Here is a 20,406-nt window from a genome sequence, read left to right on the forward strand (position 1 = left end):
ATTTTTTTGAACCTAAATTACTCAAAATCCACTGGAGCACATATCTTGAGACATAGCAAAGGCACATCGGGCTACCAGTCCCTACAATTTTGCCAAGTTTGGTGGAAATCCATTCAGCCGTTCGGGCTAAAAGTGAAATCGACCGCCCTATGGAAATTAACATGGGGAAAACGCGTTTTGGGACCCCCCTTTTATCTCGGCCCCCGCTTGACGAATCCCCCCCAAACTTTCAGGGAAGGACCGGACCGCCATGAGACCATTTTCCTGAAAATTTCAGGCAGATTCGTCAACCGGCGCCAAAGTTATTCAAAATAGAATGTTGAGATTTAACATTGAAAATTATCCTAACTATAACTACCTACTGGCGACCGCCAGTAGGTAATATATATATATATATATATATATATATATATATATATATATATATATATATATATATATATATATATATGTATGTGTGTTTGTGTGATGCATGGTATTTTTATACATCCACTTTAATGGCCAGGACTGGTATGTATGCTTATTCAGGTTCATATAAGGTATAGCCCTTTGAAATTCCTTGCCCTTTTTACAACTGCCAACCGTGATAATAGGGCGTTACTTCCCTCTCCCCATTTTGAATAACCAGAGGAGATACACACATATGAAGGACTGAAAGAAATGGGACACAGCAATATGCTGTATCTGCCTGTAGGTCGGATCTCACTTTTGATATTGCTATAAAGAATATCTCTGAACCCCACTGAGTTCTGTTTTGTCTTTAAAAAAGCAAAAAACACTGTGCCACCCTGATAAGATCTCAGGCTGCAGGCTGTATCCTACAAGTTTAACATGGTTAGGAGAACTCAGACCAATGTTTTTTAAATATTTTGGTTCCTGATGTATCAAAAGGGTTTTCCTGTTTTATGTCTATGAAAATGCGTTAGTACATATTTGCTTAAGTAAACGTTCTAATAAAAAATTACTCACATTTTAAAAAATGATCACGGGTGGCCTTGCAGAATTTAGTAGGGCCCCTGAATTTTGCATAATGGCTCAGTCAAAAAGTTTTACTCAATGTTGGAGGATTCACTTGAAATTATGAATTTTTGGAAAAAAACAAAATGTACCCGAGAAATATATGCTTACAATATTATTACCTCCTTTTTATCCTTGGGCATTTTTTTACATCACAGGGGTCTATTTACTAAGATTTAACGCATTGTTTGCGGCACAAAAGTGACACAAAACAGTGCTGAATCTTTTTTTACCTACGTACTTTCCAACGTAAAACCTATTTTATACTTGAAAATCACTTGAAAGTAATGAAAATCAGTGCATAGTGCTGCTTTGCATTACTCAGTGCCAAGGGGCAGTTCCATGGATAGTGCATGAACGTTCCCATGCAACCACTCAAGGTTTTTAACGTAAAACCCCATTTACTTTAAAAAAATAGATAGGGTTTTATGGCAAAAAACTACTCCAATTTCAGATAAGCGCTATGAAGGAGAAATGTTTTTATTTCTCCTTTCTTTAGGTCTCGGCTAAACGCGCGGAAGCGCGTTGTCGCCGAGAACTTATTGTTAGCGAGTGTGCTTCCCAGGAGACACTCCTGGCCGCGCGCAGCGCCTTGGAGGGCGATTTGAAACACGCACGCGCACGCGATCGCGCTCGCTGTGGGCAGCTGCTGTCGTGCATTCACACAGACACACACCAGCGGCCATGCACGCACTTGCTCATACAGTGCCATGCTTCAAGGAAGTAAAAAATAATGTGGACAGAGCAAATAAAAAGAAGTTAAACAAGAATGCTAAAGCTGTGATGGGCACTAAAAATCGAAAAGCTTAAATCAGATGTGTGAAATAATAATGTACCGAAAAAACGCTGAAAAATAACATGTGCATGAAAGCCAAAAAATGAAAAGCAAGTGTTTACCTGTGGATGCAGTCCCTGCGAAGCATTAATACAAATGTTTACATGCTGGCTTATGTGTTTAATGAAACGGAGAAGAGAGGATAAAAGCACAGTGCTAGTGCAATGAGTGAAACAAAACTCTGCTATATATGTCCTCCTAGATCCAACACACAGTCTTACATCGTAGGTGCCAAGAAATATATGAGAGTACCTACATACTGCATCCGGCCGTGAAGGGCATTTACACTACGGAAGGGAGAATGCAGAGTAGTGAGTGCAGAGTAGTGAGTAGTGAGTGCAGAGTAGTGAGTAGTGGGTTCAGAGTAGTGAGTTCAGACTAGTGAGTGCAGAGTAGTGAGTAGTGAGTGCAGAGTAGTGAGTGCAGAGTAGTGAGTGCAGAGTAGTGAGTAGTGAGTGCAGAGTAGTGAGTAGTGAGTACAGAGTAGTGAGTAGTGAGTGCAGAGTAGTGAGTGCAGAGTAGCGAGTAGTGAGTGCTGAGTAGTGAGTGGAGTAGTGAGTGCAGAGTGTAGAGTAGTGAGTAGTGAGTGCAAAGTAGTGAGTGCAGAGTAGTGAGTGCAGAGTATTGAGTGCAGAGTAGTAAGTGCAGAGTGGTGAGTAGTGAGTGCAGAGTAGTGAGTGCAGAGTAGTGAGTAGTGAGTGCAGAGTAGTGAGTGTAGAGTAGTGAGTGCAGAGTAGTGAGTAGTGAGTGCAGAGTAGTGAGTAGTGAGTGCAGAGTAGTGAGTGCAGAGTAGCGAGTAGTGAGTGCTGAGTAGTGAGTGGAGTAGTGAGTGCAGAGTGCAGAGTAGTGAGTAGTGAGTGCAGAGTAGTGAGTGCAGAGTAGTGAGTGCAGAGTAGTAAGTGCAGAGTAGTGAGTAGTGAGTGCAGAGTAGTGACTAGTGAGTGCAGAGTAGTGAGTGCAGAGTAGTGAGTGAATAGTAGTGAGTGCAGAGTAGTGAGTGAAGAGTAGTGAGTAGTGAGTGCAGAGTAGTGAGAAGTGAGTGCAGAGTAGTGAGTGCAGAGTAGTGAGTGCAGATTAGTGAGTGCAGAGTGGTGAGTAGTGAGTGCAGAGTAGTGAGTGCAGAGTAGCGAGTAGTGAGTGCAGAGTAGTGAGTAGTGAGTGGAGTAGTGAGTGCAGAGTGCAGAGTAGTGAGCAGTGAGTGTAGAGTAGTGAGTGCAGAGTAGTGAGTGCAGAGTAGTGAGTGCAGAGTAGTGAGTGCAGAGTAGTAAGTGCAGAGTAGTAAGTGCAGAGTAGTGAGTAGTGAGTGCAGAGTAGTGAGTAGTGAGTGTAGAGTAGTGAGTGCAGAGTAGTGAGTAGTGAGTGCAGAGTAGTGAGTGCAGAGTAGTGAGTGAAGAGTAGTGACTAGTGAGTGCAGAGTAGTGAGTGCAGAGTAGTGAGTGCAGATTAGTGAGTGCAGATTAGTGAGTGTAGAGTAGTGAGTGCAGAGTAGTAAGTGTGGAGTAGTGAGTGCAGAGTAGTGAGTGCAGAGTAGTTAGTGCAGAGTAGTGAGTAGTGAGTGCAGAGTAGTGAGTGCAGAGTGCAGAGTAGTGAGTAGTGAGTGCAGAGTAGTGAGTGCAGAGTAGCGAGTAGTGAGTGTTGAGTAGTGAGTGGAGTAGTGAGTGCAGAGTGCAGAGTAGTGAGTAGTGAGTGCAGAGTAGTGAGTGCAGAGTAGTGAGTGCAGAGTAGTGAGTGCAGAGTAGTAAGTGCAGAGTAGTGAGTAGTGAGTGCAGAGTAGTGAGTAGTGAGTGCAGAGTAGTGAGTAGCGAGTGTAGAGTAGGGAGTGCAGAGTAGTGAGTGCAGAGTAGTGAGTGAAGAGTAGTGAGTGCAGAGTAGTGAGTGAAGAGTAGTGAGTAGTGAGTGCAGAGTAGTGAGTAGTGAGTGCAGAGTAGTGAGTGCAGATTAGTGAGTGCAGATTAGTGAGTGCAGAGTAGTGAGTAGTGAGTGCAGAGTAGTGAGTGCAGAGTAGCGAGTAGTGAGTGCAGAGTAGTGAGTAGTGAGTGGAGTAGTGAGTGCAGAGTAGTGAGTAGTGAGTGCAGAGTAGTGAGTGCAGAGTAGTGAGTGCAGAGTAGTGAGTGCAGACTAGTGAGTGCAGAGTAGTAAGTGCAGAGTAGTGAGTAGTGAGTGCAGAGTAGTGAGTAGTGAGTGCAGAGTAGTGAGTAGTGAGTGCAGAGTAGTGAGTAGTGAGTGCAGAGTAGTGAGTGCAGAGTAGTGAGTGAAGAGTAGTGAGTGCTGAGTAGTGAGTGAAGAGTAGTGAGTAGTGAGTGCAGAGTAGTGAGTGCAGAGTAGTGAGTGCAGATTAGTGAGTGCAGATTAGTGAGTGCAGAGTAGTGAGTAGTGAGTGCAGAGTAGTGAGTGCAGAGTAGCGAGTAGTGAGTGCAGAGTAGTGAGTAGTGAGTGGAGTGGTGAGTGCAGAGTGCCGAGTAGTGAGTGCAGAGTAGTGAGTGAAGAGTAGTGAGTGCAGAGTAGTGAGTGCAGACTAGTGAGTGCAGAGTAGTAAGTGCAGAGTAGTAAGTGCAGCGTAGTGAGTAGTGAGTGCAGAGTAGTGAGTAGTGAGTGCAGAGTAGTGAGTAGTGAGTGCAGAGTAGTGAGCAGTGAGTGCAGAGTAGTGAGTGAAGAGTAGTGACTAGTGAGTGCAGAGTAGTGAGTAGTGAGTGCAGAGTAGTGAGTGCAGATTAGTGAGTGCAGATTAGTGAGTGCAGAGTAGTGAGTGCAGAGTAGTGAGTGCAGAGTAGTAAGTGCGGAATAGTGAGTGCAGAGTAGTGAGTGCAGAGTAGTGAGTGCAGAGTAGTGAGTGCAGAGTAGTGAGTAGTGAGTGCAGAGTAGTGAGTAACGAGTGGACAGTAGTGAGTAGTGAGTGCAGAGTAGTGAGTGCAGAGTAGCGAGTAGTGAGTGCTGAGTAGTGAGTGGAGTAGTGAGTGCAGAGTAGTGAGTAGTGAGTGCAGAGTAGTGAGTGCAGAGTAGTGAGTGCAGAGTAGTGAGTGCAGAGTAGTAAGTGCAGAGTAGTGAGTAGTGAGTGCAGAGTAGTGAGTAGTGAGTGCAGAGTAGTGAGTAGTGAGTGCAGAGTAGTGGGTGTAGAGTAGTGAGTGCAGAGTAGTGAGTGCAGAGTAGTGAGTGAAGAGTAGTGAGTGCAGAGTAGTGAGTGAAGAGTAGTGAGTAGTGAGTGCAGAGTAGTGAGTAGTGAGTGCAGAGTAGTGAGTACAGATTAGTGAGTGCAGATTAGTGAGTGCAGAGTAGTGAGTAGTGAGTGCAGAGTAGTGAGTGCAGAGTAGCGAGTAGTGAGTGCAGAGTAGTGAGTAGAGAGTGGAGTAGTGAGTGCAGAGTGCAGAGTAGTGAGTGCAGAGTAGTGAGTGCAGAGTAGTGAGTGCAGACTAGTGAGTGCAGAGTAGTAAGTGCAGAGTAGTAAGTGCAGAGTAATGAGTTGTAAGTGCAGAGTAGTGAGTAGTGAGTGCAGAGTAGTGAGTAGTGAGTGCAGAGTAGTGAGTAGTGAGTGCAGAGTAGTGAGTGCAGAGTAGTGAGTGAAGAGTAGTGAGTAGTGAGTGCAGAGTAGTGAGTGCAGATTAGTGAGTGCAGAGAAGTGAGTGCAGAGTAGTAAGTGCGGAGTAGTGAGTGCAGAGTAGTGAGTGCAGAGTAGTGAGTGCAGAGTAGTGAGTGCAGAGTAGTGAGTAGTGAGTGCAGAGTAGTGAGTAATGAGTGCAGAGTAGTGAGTAGTGAGTGCAGAGTAGTGAGTGCAGGTAGTGAGTAGTGAGTGCAGAGTGGTGAGTGCAGAGTAGTGAGTAGTGAGTGCAGAGTAGTGAGTAGTGAGTGTAGAGTAGTGAGTGCAGAGTAGTGAGTAGTGAGTGCAGAATAGTGAGTGCAGAGTAGTGAGTGCAGAGTAGTGAGTGCAGAGTAGTGAGTGCAGAGTAGTGAGTAGTGAGTGCAGAGTAGTGAGTGCAGAGTAGTGAGTGCAGAGTAGTGAGTGCAGAGTAGTGAGTAAAGAGTAGTGAGTAAAGAGTAGTGAGTAGTGAGTGCAGAGTAGTGAGTAGTGAGTGCAGAGTAGTGAGTAGTGAGTGCAGAGTAGTGAGTAGTGAGTGCAGAGTAGTGAGTAGTGAGTGCAGAGTAGTGAGTGCAGAGTAGTGAGTAGAGAGTGCAGAGTAGTGAGTGCAGAGTAGTGAGTGCAGAGTAGTGAGTAGTGAGTGCAGAGTAGTGAGTGCAGAGTAGTGAGTGCAGAGTAGTGAGTGCAGAGTAGTGAGTAGTGAGTGCAAAGTAGTGAGTGGAGAGTAGTGAGTGCAGAGTAGTGAGTAGTGAGTGCAGAGTAGTGAGTGCAGAGTAGTGAGTGCAGAGTAGTGAGTGCAGAGTAGTGAGTAGTGAGTGCAGAGTAGTGAGTGCAGAGTAGTGAGTGCAGAGTAGTGAGTAGTGAGTGCAGAGTAGTGAGTAGTGAGTGCAGAGTAGTGAGTAGTGAGTGCAGAGTAGTGAGTGCAGAGTAGTGAGTAGTGAGTGCAGAGTAGTGAGTAGTGAGTGCAGAGTAGTGAGTGCAGAGTAGTGAGTGCAGAGTAGTGAGTAGTGAGTGGAGAGTAGTGAGTGCAGAGTAGTGAGTGCAGTGTAGTGAGTGCAGAGTAGTGAGTGCAGAGTAGTGAGTAGTGAGTGCAGAGTAGTGAGTGCAGAGTAGTGAGTGCAGAGTAGTGAGTGCAGAGTAGTGAGTGCAGAGTAGTGAGTGCAGAGAGTAGTGAGTGCAGAGAGTAGTGAGTGCAGAGAGTAGTGAGTAGTGAGGGCAGAGTAGTGAGTAGTGAGTGCAGAGTAGTGAGTAGTGAGTGCAGAGTAGTGAGTAGTGAGTGCAGAGTAGTGAGTGCAGAGTAGTGAGTGCAGAGTAGTGAGTAGTGAGTGCAGAGTAGTGAGTGCAGAGTAGTGAGTGCAGAGTAGTGAATAGTGAGTGCAGAGTAGTGAGTGCAGAGTAGTGAGTGCAGAGTAGTGAGTGCAGAGTAGTGAGTGCAGAGTAGTGAGTAGTGAGTGCAGAGTAGTGAGTTATGAGAGAAGAGTAGTGAGTGCAGAGTAGTGAGTGCAGAGTAGTAAGTGCAGAGTAGTGAGTAGTGAGTGCAGAGTAGTGAGTAGTGAGTGCAGAGTAGTGAGTAGTGAGTGCAGAGTAGTGAATAGTGAGTGCAGAGTAGTGAGTGCAGAGAAGTGAGTGCAGAGAAGTGAGTGCAGAGTAGTAAGTGCAGAGTAGTGAGTGCAGAGTAGTGAGTAGTGAGTGCAGAGTAGTGAGTAGTGAGTGCAGAGTAGTGAGTGCAGAGTAGTGAGTGCAGAGTAGTGAGTGCAGAGTAGTGAGTGCAGAGTAGTGAGTAGTGAGTGCAGAGTAGTGAGTGCAGAGTAGTGAGTGCAGAGTAGTGAGTGCAGAGTAGTGAGTAGTGAGTGCAGAGTAGTGAGTAGTGAGTGCAGAGTAGTGAGTAGTGAGTGCAGAGTAGTGAGTAGTGAGTGCAGAGTAGTGAGGGAAGAGTAGTGAGTAGTGAGTGCATAGTAGTGAGTGCAGAGTAGTGAGTGCATAGTAGTGAGTGCAGAGTAGTGAGTGCAGAGTAGTGAGTAGTGAGTGCAGAGTAGTGAGTGCAGAGTAGTGAGTAGTGAGTGCAGAGTAGTGAGTGCAGAGTAGTGAGTGCAGAGTAGTGAGTAGTGAGTGCAGAGTAGTGAGTGCAGAGTAGTGAGTGCAGAGTAGTGAGTGCAGAGTGCAGAGTAGTGAGTGCAGAGTAGTGAGTGCAGAGTGCAGAGTAGTGAGTGCAGAGTAGTGAGTGCAGAGTAGTGAGTGCAGGAGTAGTGAGTGCAGGAGTAGTGAGTGCAGAGTAGTGAGTGCAGAGTAGTGAGTAGTGAGTGCAGCGTAGTGAGTGCAGAGTAGTGAGTAGTGAGTGCAGAGTAGTGAGTGCAGAGTAGTGAGTGCAGAGTAGTGAGTGCAGAGTGCAGAGTAGTGAGTGCAGAGTAGTGAGTGCAGAGTGCAGAGTAGTGAGTGCAGAGTAGTGAGTGCAGAGTAGTGAGTGCAGAGTAGCGAGTGCAGAGTAGCGAGTGCAGAGTAGCGAGTGCAGAGCAGTGAGTGCAGAGCAGTGAGTGCAGAGTAGTGAGTGCAGAGTAGTGAGTGCAGAGTGCAGAGTAGTGAGTGCAGAGTGCAGAGTAGTGAGTGCAGAGTGCAGAGTAGTGAGTGCAGAGTGAGTGTGCAGAATGCAGAGTAGTGAGTGCAGAGTGAGTGTGTAGAATGCAGAATAGTGAGTGCAGAGTAGTGAGTGCAGAGTAGTGAGTGCAGAGTAGTGAGTTCAGAGTGAGTGTGCAGAGCAGTGAGTGCAGGTGCAGAGTGGTGTGTGCTGTTGAGTGCAGAGTGCTGTGTATTGGCAATGTAAATGACAATGCCATTTATTTATGATTTAAAGAAAAAAAAAGAAATGTCATGAGCAATGCCAATAGCTCTACCTTTAATGATGCCGAGACCATTGCATTGCAAATGCTTGTTTTCGATTTTGTATGTGTGCTGCATTTTACAAACACATACAAAGTGGGAATAGGCTAAAGTTAGTCTAAGCATAGTATTTTGTACTAGAATGATTTCTTTCCAGTACAAACTATATGCTAGATTCATGGAAACACCCTTGCACTATAGTGTGTCAGTGTCGCATGGCCACACATTTCTGCGCTGTAGTTAGGTAGAGGGGAGAAGATTGCCATATGTCTATAAATATGGTGCTCACTCCTCCTGCAGCGCACCATTTGCAGCTGATGCACTGATCTGCATGACAAACTGGTAAATCTGGCCCCTGGTGTTATAAAGGGCTTGTTTGCGCGCACTCACCATAGTCTATCGTGCTTTCGCTCTCTTGACTGTATTCACAGGCAGCTTTATTTAGATCTTCTGGGGTTAATTCTGCAGCCGCATCCTTTTGAACCGCACAACTTCCTGAAAAAGAATGCACAGATTTTATCATTTTCAGCATTTATGAATGGTGTATTAAAGAAGCAGTCCTAGAAGAGCCAGTTAACATAGAAACACATACTTATACAGCGTAGAATACTGGGTCTACGGACTGCTTAGTGTTTTGCAGGCCTCAGTTCTAAATTTGCTTCACTTTATGGCATTATTTAGGAAAATAATTACTATACATTTATGCCACAAACTTTTGTATGGCCATGTCACGCCTGTGGCCATGTTACGCCTGCACCCCTTATCCTTGGCACACCTTTAATAATACCGCATACTCTGGGTTTACAATCGAATTCAAGGATAGAAGGTAAGTTGCTCTGTACAACAAATACTTTACCTTCAGCACACTTGCATGCACTCCCTTGACAGAGTTTTCTGAGCATTCCGCTCTCTTCTCTCACATTGTAAAATGTGGTGCATTTCTTGACTGCAAAGAAGAAAGTTTTGAAAAATTGTGACTCTTCCATTGCTGACATAAGTGGTCGCATCTCTGACTTCAGTCTAGGTTGTTCAGCCTCTTGCCACCTCTCCTTGTCCACACCTCACTTCAGTATCTGTGGCTCGCCTCAGGTGGGTGGGCAGAGGTACTATATCTGTGCTTGACTAGATACAACATGCTGCACTTACAGCAACCCTTCAGAAACCCACCCTTGCTAGGCCTGGCAGGAGTTCCACATAGACCAAAGGACTCCTTCGTGATACGCAGGGTTCCGGAAGTGGCGGAGTGCATTAGGTCGCACCATCCAAGCTGATTTTTAGCACCAGGTGTTTGTCCGGCGCTAGAAAATCAATGCAAACAGCACCATATACAGCGCAAGGGGGCCCTGCTTTTTTGTGCCGCTTGAGAAGATTTTCTACTTGAGCTTCAGCTTCAAAGTGAATGGATGGTTTCTCAACTCGAGCGGTTACGACCATCCGCGACGGCCCGCTGTGAGAAATTGCGTTCCATGCTCGCATTCACTAACTTAACAATGGCGAGCACAAGCGAGGAAAAAACTCCGGAACTCTGCGAACTCAGCTGAGTGCGGAAAACTCCGCAAACGGAGCAGAGTTCACCTCCCAGGCCTAATCCTTCCTTCCCCTCCGACTGTTACTAGTAGAAAGGGCTACATGCTCTGTGGAATTTGCCTCACCCTTTCCCATCCTACAATCTCCAACAAAATACTGCTGTAAAGCATAATGTCAAGTAAAGCCCGACTTATCCTGTTAAACTGCCTGCCAAACTACAAATGTGCAGAGATCATGATTCTAATCATTCCATTTGTCTCTTAAGTTTCTTATTATTCTTCCTTCAGTTAGGCACAGAGCCCTGAGTCTTGTATATGGAGGAAGAAATGTATGTCCACTTAGATTCACTATCTGCCACTCTGGTTCCTTTCTCCTTGTGATTCCACGAGGAAGAGAAATGCAAGGAGTTACATCTCAGGATCCTGGCATGGAAGTGCACCTCACCAACGAACCAATCACAGAGCAGGCCAAGAAAGCAAAGTCAATTAAATCAAGCATCCTATTAGTCCTGGGACAGTTCTCCACTAACAACGTCTGAAACCCTAAGTAGAGGTGAAAAGTCTTTACCGGAATCGTAATACTCATAAATGGTGACTGCCGCTGGCTGAAGGAGCTCTGCTTTCAAAGTTTGGTAAACACTGAAGGAAATGACAGTCTCATGTTCGTGTGAAACCTAAAACAGATAAATAATAAATATTGTTAAAATTAATTGTATGGCGATGAGATACTTTATGTCGATCTATTTTTTTGGACATACACCAAACCAGTCAGACACTTCCACTGCCCTCACCCAGTAACAATGAGTGATGTAAGTTTCCAATACAACAGTGGAGGGTGTCCGCACTCAAATCGATGACCTCCTTAGGTTTGTAAGGTGCCTAATCAATACGAAAAAGTTGTTGGTAAAATAAGTGGGATCCCCAAAAAGTGTATCATGGTGTAACCAGCAAATAAGATCTGTGGCAAATTACTAGTGAGATCCGAGGTCTTCACCTTTATCTGGGGACCCCCATCTTAGCAGAGGCAAAAGCACTATAAAGCATTCAAGGCAAGATGTCCATCCTGAAGCATAATAATGCTCCTGCTCGTGCCCTACTCATGTGCATGTTCAAACACAATGCTATCTGGATACTACATTTTCTTAAGAGCCAGCATTGCACAAACATTCTTGGTGGCAGACATGCTGACAGTGGCATCTGTTTCAACAACCCCTAGGGATAGTTGCAGGCTAAAATAAAGAAAGCACATACTGAAGTGTGGGCATTGACAGAAGGTAGGGAATGTATTGTGCCTGTCAACATCATTTGTTCCCTAGGAAATATTCTGTGGCGGCTCCTCCGCTAAGGTAGAGGAGCGTCACCCCACTGGTTTTCAGCAGTGCAAAGAAGGAAAAACAAAATCATAACAATACGATTTATTTATTTTATTTATAAAGTTTTATAGAGCGTGAACATGACTCTAGGGGGTATCAGAGCACTTTACATGAGAGGAAGGCAGGATATAGGTGTGAAAACACAAGCTCGTCACATATGTGAACGAAGACCAACAGAATATGTTGTTATCATTGTACTTTTCCGTGCTGAAGCAGGTTTTGGGGCGTGCGGGGCTTGGCTGTCATCACAGCCAGCAGGGAGAGGAGGAAATATGTAGACTTAAGTGCGTATGAAGGTTTGGCCAGTCGTCTTGGGCCGGGAAGACAGTCATGCGCACTTAGCATGTTCTCCACCTGGCTGTAACGAACAGCCTGGGTGGAGAACATGCACAGGCTCCCACCTCCTGTCTGAGCGCCGAACCACGATGCTCAGACCAATCACGATGCTGCTGTCATGGTGACAATTGCAAAAAACAGCAGCGTTGTGATTGGCTTAGCAGAGCTTGTGTGCTTCCTGACTCTGGAAGAGAAGCAGAAAAGAGACAACAACGGTGGAGAGTCAGCGGCCTAACACAGGTAAGTGTTCTTTATATATGTAACCCTTCTGACACCCGTTCAGTACCATCCACCACTGAAAATGTTGTCTTTAGATAAGTAACGTTAATTTAAAAAAAAAGTTTGTTGTTGGAAGGTGTGTTTTTTTAGAACGTGTCTCCTGGATTTTTGCAAGTGGCTGAGGATCACAAATGTTTATAATTATAAATTAAGCGCCCATGGAGAAGAACAAAAAAACACTAAGTCATGGCTTGGGTGACAGGTGCAAAGTGAGCAGTAGAAAAGAGCTCTTCATGGAAAAACAGGGCCTCATTTACTATATTTTGATGCACAGCCGTGCTGTGCTGCCATGCGTCAAAATAAAAAGGCAGAAATGCGCCGTACCTACAAGATATGACGCATTCCTGTCCTTTTACCCTGAGCCGGTGCACAAACAGCGGCTGTGCGCCAACGCAGACATCCTTGCACGATGGTGCAAGGGCACCTGCGTTTCAGGGATTATTGTTGTTGTGCAGGAAGGTGTCCCTTCCTGCACAAAAAGACAATAATAATAGCATTTTGCTCCTTCTATATGTGCTGCCGAATGCAGGACACATAGAAAGAGCAAAAAATGAGGAGAAAATTAAAGTATTTCTCCTTGTTTCGCCACTTTGTAAATCTAGGAATGTGTCAGGTTCCATGGATGTTGGGTGGGAAAACCCACAGCAACACCCATAGAACGCCCCTTTCACACAGAGCAATACATGAAAGGAGCACACATTTACAAGGCCATGAATAGCCATGCAGGGTGACTTTACGTGGCCTTGTAAATATGAGCAGGCGCACTGCACCGCCGCTGTGTCTATAAAAGTGAATCCAACGGCCCCACAATGGGCTTGTAAATGAGGCCCATCGTCTATAGCAAAATATATTTATGAATGGAGTCAAATTTGAGTTGCAAACTGAATGTAAGATGTAATTTTACCATCTTCTGGTTATTGCAACTCCTTTTGGACAGTGGTAGAAGGCTAGTATCTGTGACTGAAACTTTAACCAATTCTAACTTCAAAGGTAACTTCAGTGTTTAATTTGAGCCAGTGGTTGTAGGTGGGGCCCACCAGCACTTATTTTCCTCATCAGAATTTCACCTTGAGCAAGAGAGAAATGAGCGCAAAGGGGAAAGGACTGAGGAAGGAAAATATGGAAAAATAGTGATTAAGGAAAAAAGAAGGGATGGAAAAACACGACAGAGTAAAATTAAAAGGACAGGAGGGTCTGGTAGAGATTGAAAGAGGTGGAATCAAAACAATGCACCCTTGGTATTTGGCACACCGATAGTCACCACACCAGATATAGACTTCCGAGCACAACTGCGGGCACAAGCACTTAGGGGCCTATTTATGACCTAGTTTCTGGTGCGTGTGCACCACGCAAACTTTAAGCAAGAAATATGAAGTCACGCAAAGCAAGTTTGTGTGGCCCTCAGTGGTTCCATAAATCTGGAGTAAAGTAACGCAGCACAAGTCGCTGCGTTGCGTTACTCTGACCTAGGAAGGCATTTCATGGGCTTTGCGTGGGTGTTCCCATGCAACCCACATGAGTTTTGATTCATTCCCAGACTTACCAGAACTGGCAAACTTGGGAATGCAACAAAAAGATACACCTTCCCAGGGAAGGCATAATGATGAGAAATATCTTTATTTCTCCTTGTTACTTCCTCTTTCTATGTTTGCTGCATTCTGCAGCACACATAGACAGAGGAGTATTCCTCTCTGGATTGTTTTTGTGTTGGAAGGTGGCCCTTCCTGCACAAGACCAATCCTGCGTGCAATGGAGGCACCATTGTACCATGATGCAAGTGTGCCCGCATTGGCACGAGGCTTCCAAATGGGTGCCAGTGCAGAGGAAGAGGCATGAATGCACCCTGTAGACTTGAATATGTTGCATTCCTGTCCTTTGCCTGTCATGCAGTGCAGGGCAGCAAGGGGACTTACTGCGTGACATGTTTTACAAATTAAGTACAAGGTAACCTTTTACTCTGAGGTCACTGCCCTAACCCTAGAAGTCACTTTTAGAGACCAAAGGGACTCAAGGCACTAGGAGTCTGAGAAGACCACAACATAGCTGATTAGGGGCTCAATCATTTACATTAAATTACCAAAAGTGCAAGATTATGCCAGTTTGAGTAATTAAGAGTCATTTGGGGCAAACATCCCACCGCAAGAGCACGGGAATAACAAACTAAGAGAAAGCGAGCAGCGGCTTGCTACTGCTGTCAGTCTCCTGTAGCATTTGGTGCTATTTTCTTACTGCAAAATGTATCATCTGGCACTTTTTGGACAAAAAGGTGCATTTTGCACTGAGAAAATAACGCTAAATGCTGGATTACTATTCTCATGTAATTACGTATAATTAATTATGAGTAATTTTGTAGTAGTTATGATCCATAGAATTATGCCAGGTACGCCAACGCCATTCCTGATTAAAATTAAAAGAAAACACACAAAAAGAATATGCAGCAGTCTTCTAGCTTTATAGGCTACAGAAGCAGGACGTAGGCGCGCGCTGCACTTACCTTTGATAAATAAAGAATGACTGATCCATTGTTTGCAGTTGTTTGGGTTTCATACTGGGAAATGTAATTTTCAACGTTGTTTGTGAGCTGTAAACACAAAGGGGTCCCTTTAATGAGACACTCTGAACTCACTGTGGGGACAATTTTACAGGCAGCTATCCACAAACGTATATATACTCGAGAGAATACGAACCAAACCATAGCCACACTTACCCATTCCATCCACCAAATGCAGTTATAACTAATTAAGACATTTATATCCACCCACAACCGACCAGTGGTTGCGAGAGTCACTTATGAATCTCTCCGACGTCTATTCATCTATGGAATATCCATCCAAATGTAGGATATCTATGGTAAGTCACGCTTATATCCTTGGAGACTCGAAAAAACACAAGAACCCTCCATTCACAAACACACCGGTGCATTCCTATTCTATTTACTGCATGAAGATGTCAACCATTTGCTCAGACTTAAACCCCCACCACTATGCATGTGTGTAGAGTACAAGATGTTCACAGCTACTCAAGACATAATCCTTGAATTTACCTCTTTCTGGAAGACAATGCATGACTTTTCATAGGACGAACACAGAAGTCTGCCTCTTCCTCTACAGAGGAGGCTGTAACCAGGACTGCATTCCAATTCCGAGAAACAAATGTTCCATGAACCCATAGGTTCAGACTCAGAGGGGGATTCGAATGCCATTTTGGAATGATTGAATGCAATATAAACCGTGTGAATCACTAAGTGAAAACATATGATTCGTCTAGGCATCTGTTTTTTTTTTTAAATTAAGGGCCAAATTTGTGATTTGGTTTGCGCCGCTCTTGCACCACGCAAACCTTAAGTTAGACTTTTGAAGCCATGCTAAGCCACTTTGCGTGGCAATAGCTGCACTGCGTTAATCTGCCCTGAGAAACTGTTCCATGGTGTTCTGTGGGTGTTCGCAATAAAGATACGCCTCCTCTGGACAGGCCTAACGAGTAGAATTAAAGATATTTTTCCTCCTTACTTCCTCTTTTTAAAGAGGAAAAAACCTCTCTGGTTTGTTTTTGTGCAGGAAGGTGTCTCCTCCTGCACAAAATCACTCCTACATGCAATGCAGGCAGCTTTGCGCCTTGGTGCCCTACAGGTTTGATTAGGGAAAGGATAGGTAAAAGTGGCCTTGCACAGCTCGAAGGTATTTTGTGTAAAAGCCATGATACTATATTCCTATTGAGTATTCATCATTTATATAGTTACCCGTTTTAGATCACTTTCTTCAGGAAGAAACGCAGTCAGCATTTTGACATCTATGATCGCCATCGTAGCATCTGTGTCTCCAAGGTACCTGGAAATCAGAAATACCCACTAATAAGAGTAACGCGGTAAGAGCATTTTGTTGTTTAAGTTAGTCACATTTGGTAGATTCGTGTGGAAACTAAAAGAAGGCTTTCAAATCCTAAAGCTAAATGGAGATCGTTCTGCAATACCTGTTCTTGTTGACTATATTTGTTGGTTATTTATAAAATGTCCATTGTTCTTTATTCATATAAAACATGAACGTCGGAAGTTTACATAAAACAAATCTTAGATAACACTTGACAACACCTAACTGAAGTCAATAGTCATGTTTCAAAACATTATTATATTTCTTGCACACAATTACAGGAATTGTTAGAAAATACTCATACCATAGAAGCTATCAAAATCTCTGACATTTTATTAGATAGTAGCTGTTAGCTTAATAATATGTTTACAATATATATGACGCCTTAACCTCATACTTCTGTTTTTCACATCTTACCATAACATCGTTTTTTCTTGCATATTTTCACATTTCTGAAACATTTATTCACTTTTTTCGGTCTACTCTATGTTTGAAGTTGTATTTTCTAAATTCAGTTTTGGGTAATTCTGAAGCTCTAAACAGCCTCGCTTAATTGTCTTTATGTATATTTTCTTGACCATTTCACAGTTATTACCTGTACAGAAGACAACCTTCCCCTCGTGCCTCTGTACTGTTGGGCTGTCCTCCGTAGAATGCAAAGGGCAGCAGTGTATTCCCGAATCCAGCAAAACATTTTAGAAGTTGGAGCACATTTGGAAAGTCCACCTTCTCTAAGAATTTTTCCTAACGGGCTGGCCATGCTTCTAAACCTGTCAGTTCTGTTATTGTTCATCAATACTACTGTGATGCACATACAGGACCTTATTTATGAGGCAATGTGTCAGTTTTGCGCTGCTGTTGCGTCAATTTTTATGACACAACAGCAGCTTAAAACATGCCCCCTGTTGCGTTCTATGTATAAAGTGACGCATCATAGCAGATGTGTCACTTTGTAAACCCCTGCGCTACATTATACCTGCGTCAGGTATAATGTATGCAGGAGGGGCATTCTCATGCAAGTAAGACTCGTAGAAGTGATGAGTGTTGGACAGGCCACATGAAGGGCTTGCTCCCTCCCCGCATGACAGGGCTCGAGCCCCGGCCCACCAGGTATTACCCACAGAAGCAATCCGCACCCCGTCTCATACGGGACTCCTGCCCCCGGACATCTCTGTATCATGGGGCCGAACCACTACCGGCTCCCTCGCCCGGCCCGGCCGCCATCTTGGACACTGCACCACGAGGCCGCGTGGCCTCAGCTCGACCCTAACCCTGGGCCTGGCCAGGCCCCGACATCCCGGCACCACCATCCACCCAGGAGGTGAACGGACCACTTGGCAGGTTGATGGGAGAAAGAAGTGTCGATGGCTCTCCCCCGCCAGGTGCCGATCGCCCCCAGCTCCCCCGGGCGCTGGCTCCACCCCCCTGCCGGGTGTCTGGACTCCCTCATCCCGGACCTCCCGACCTCCAAGTGCGAGGGTCCGGACATCAAAGGGCGCCAGACCTATAACTGGGGCAGCTCCAGAGCAGGAAGGCAGTTGTATCCTGGAGTCGAGAGACGCCGTGAAGAACTCATCCTTGACGGACTACTGGCGCTGCCATAGCCCTGCCTTGCGAACTATCGTCTTGCCTGCTGGCGCTGCCGCAACCTTCTGAATCCTTCATCCTCGTCGGGACCAGCTGGCGCTGCCGCGGACCGTTGTAACTACCATCTTCACCTGGACCTGCTGGCGCCGCCGCGGACCGTCGCTACCTACGATCATCTCGGGACCTGCCGGAGCTGCCGCGGCCCGTCCATCTAGAACGCCGAGCTCGAGGATTGAGAGCTATCCATCATATCATCACCCCTGCCAGATTGGTAACAAGACTGTCCCGCTATTCCCTCCCATCCGAGAGACTAGAATCGAGGGGACCCCTGAGTCCAGACCTCCTTGTACCATTCTACCGTACTTTAAGATTGCTTATAAAGAACGTAAACCTTATCTTTGTGTGGTGTCCGTCTGTGGGGGGGAAGTTACTCGTCTGTACGATCGCTGGAGACGGCTCTCCCCGGAGACCTCTCCTCTTGTCCTCGGCCGACCCTCCCGGTCCGTCTAACATTGGTGGCAGCGGTGGGATCCGAATCAACGCGTAATCGTACAGAGAGTAGCTCACCCCACGACAAAACCACAATGACAACCAAAGAGAGCGGATCCACCGAGAAATTCCAGATGGAGAAATTGGAAGAGTACAGCCATCGTGAATTGAAACAATTCTGCATTGAACTAGGCATTGCTCCCACCGGTCTGAGTACTAAAGACGATTTCAAGCACGCCATTGAGTCGTGGGCAGAAACCGGGGCCGTCAGACCCCCGGACTGTAGGAAATGGGACCCCCGGCCGGCCAGGGCTTGCGCCACAGCCAGTCAGAGACCACCACTCCTATATAAAGTCGACCCCTGCTCGCCCTCTAGGTAACGCGGCGCGGGCAGTCAGGCCTATCTCGGAGGACATGTGTGAAGCATTTGCGCACGCACCCACCAACAACAACCTCCCGGGCCCCCCACAAAAGGAACTCCACACCAAGTATATATATGAAAATAGTCTTTGTATTACGAAGGACACATAGGAACATACACCTTACAAGGGGCTCGAGGTACGGCAGGGGTTACAAGGGAAAAGAACAGGGCAGGGCCAAGGGGCCCCTGACAGGGGTAGGCACATGATCGATCTAGCATTAGAACACATATTCACTGGGAGCTTCCTCGGACTAGGACTAGAACACATAATCACCAGGAGCTTAGCATAGAATACGTCACGCCCCGGGGTCTCGTAGAACCAGCAATAGAACTCACTCTAACCAGTATAGACATACATGAGGCAAGGTTATACAGGAGGGAAGGAATGGCAAGATACAGCACACCACAGAGGCCCCCATCAGCAGGGCAACACATAAGAATTCCTAGCAACACTTTGATGATAGTCAGTAGCGCCCCCTAGGCCAGATGGCCTTCCTGAGGCAAGGGCGCCTTAAAGTCTCGATGTCCATAATGGGCTGCAAGGGGCCCGGGGCAAACCTAAACGTGGCAGCGGCCCACTAAGTGCTGGGCCGCTGGGGGACTTGGACATAGCCCTGCAGGCTTGGGGGGACAGGGGGTAATGGTGGAGCCTCTCGCAGGGTCAGGGACACGTGGTGGGGCCACTCGGGGCCCAGGCAGGGCCAGGGACACGTGGTGGGGCCACTCGGGGCCCAGGCAGGGCCAGGGACACGTGATGGGGCCACTCGGGGCCCAGGCATAAGGACACGTTGGAGCCGCCTCGGGGCTCGGGGCCAGGGCACGTTGGAGCCTCCTCGGGGCTCAGGACAAGAACTGTGGGCAGGCGGGGCCCCCCCCCTCGGGGGACCCGGCATCAAGGGGCGCCCCCGGGGCCCATGACGGAGCCTCGAGGGCTCGGAGGGCCAAAACTGTAGACGGAGCCCCTCGGGGCTCAAGGGGGTAAGGTAAGGCCAGGCGGGGTCCCTCTCGGGGGACCCGGCATTACTGCGGGGCCCGCGGGCCTCTAAACGCATTTGTGCTCGCGCTGGAGGGGAGGGGCGAGCACCGACAATGTGCTCCGACGCCCCGCCTCCCCTCCGGCACACTCACCGCTCACCGGCCGCTCGCGCCGGTCTCTCTTCGCTCTCCGGGGCTCCCGCTCGCTCCTGGGGGGCCCCGGGGGGGGGTCAGCGGCACTTCTGTTGGGGGGACGCAGGGGCGCGGAGTCGGCTCCCGCTGCCTCCTGCATTGCTCGGATCTCTTCTGGGTGGGCAGCTCCCCGGGCCGCCGGCCAATCAGAGCGCGGCCCGGGGAAACGTCATCGGGCCAGCCGTCCATCAGAGCGCGGCCCGGGGCGGGGCTTCACGCGGGGTCCCGGGCCGCGGCGGTGAGCACAGGGGAAATTGACGAGGGCCCGGCTCCCTCGATAAGGCAGCCAGTGAGGGGATAAAGCGAGGTAGGCACTCGCTGAGGTTGTTGAGCCTCCGTAGCACGGGGCAGACGCCGGGTGGGCACCGGTCTAGTTGAGGATAGCGCTCCCGGCGCGAGAGTATGAAGGAAGCGCCCTCAAGGCGCTAGGCCAGCAGGAAAACACTCACGAGCGCCAGAAGCGTAGATGAAGCGCCCAAGGCGCTAGGACAGCAGGTAAACGCTCCCAAGGGCTAGTGGCATGGAAAGCAGAGTCCACAGGAGGTGCAGGAGTTCAGGGGGGAGCACATCAGTTCTTAGAAGGGAAAGAGGAACATCAGCAGTCCAGGAGTAGGGCAGGGCCCAGGGAGGCCAGCCCACCCTGAGCCCACGCAGCAGCACTATCCAGGTAGGGACCCAGGCAGGAAGAAGAAGAGAGAGAGAAGAGGGCCCACCCCCCTTTTATACAGGAGCTCCCTTTGTCTCCAAAAGGGGCAGGCAGGGAGAGAACCAGCCAGAACTGGTTATAAGGAATTTCATGCTACTGGCCAGGCCAGGGGCACTGGACGCACCCTAGGGGGTGGAGCCAGCCTGGTGGGGAAGGCCCAGCCGGCTTCAGCCAATCATACACCAGCACACCTACTGCACACATGCACCAAAGTCTAGAAGTGGCACTTCCCTTCTAGTCACACACATGCTGCATACATCATCTTGTAGCATTCAACCTCACGAGCGCACACATACCAAACACGACCCGGCACGCCCCCACGCATCAGGAACTACCAGAGCCACGTACATTCCCCATGC

The 20,406-nt window shown here is 47.4% G+C and overlaps 1 protein-coding gene across 3 annotated transcripts in view; it reads right to left on the reverse strand.

Moving 5' to 3' along the window:
- LOC147748145 (complement C3-like) overlaps window positions 1–20,406 on the reverse strand; it is a 1,551,795-nt gene that overhangs the window by 85,354 nt on the left and 1,446,035 nt on the right. For all 3 annotated transcript variants that reach the window (XM_086959014.1, XM_086959019.1, XM_086959009.1), the window contains 5 exons: window positions 15,551–15,638; window positions 14,306–14,392; window positions 10,392–10,497; window positions 9,154–9,243; window positions 8,688–8,792 (listed from right to left, as the gene is read on the reverse strand). In XM_086959014.1, coding sequence (XP_086815140.1) covers window positions 8,688–8,792; window positions 9,154–9,243; window positions 10,392–10,497; window positions 14,306–14,392; window positions 15,551–15,638 — 476 coding nt within the window. The remainder of the gene's footprint in view (window positions 1–8,687; window positions 8,793–9,153; window positions 9,244–10,391; window positions 10,498–14,305; window positions 14,393–15,550; window positions 15,639–20,406) is intronic.

This window comes from Lissotriton vulgaris, chromosome 1_1 (genome assembly GCF_964263255.1).
Source record: "Lissotriton vulgaris chromosome 1_1, aLisVul1.2, whole genome shotgun sequence".
NCBI lineage: Eukaryota > Metazoa > Chordata > Amphibia > Caudata > Salamandridae > Lissotriton > Lissotriton vulgaris.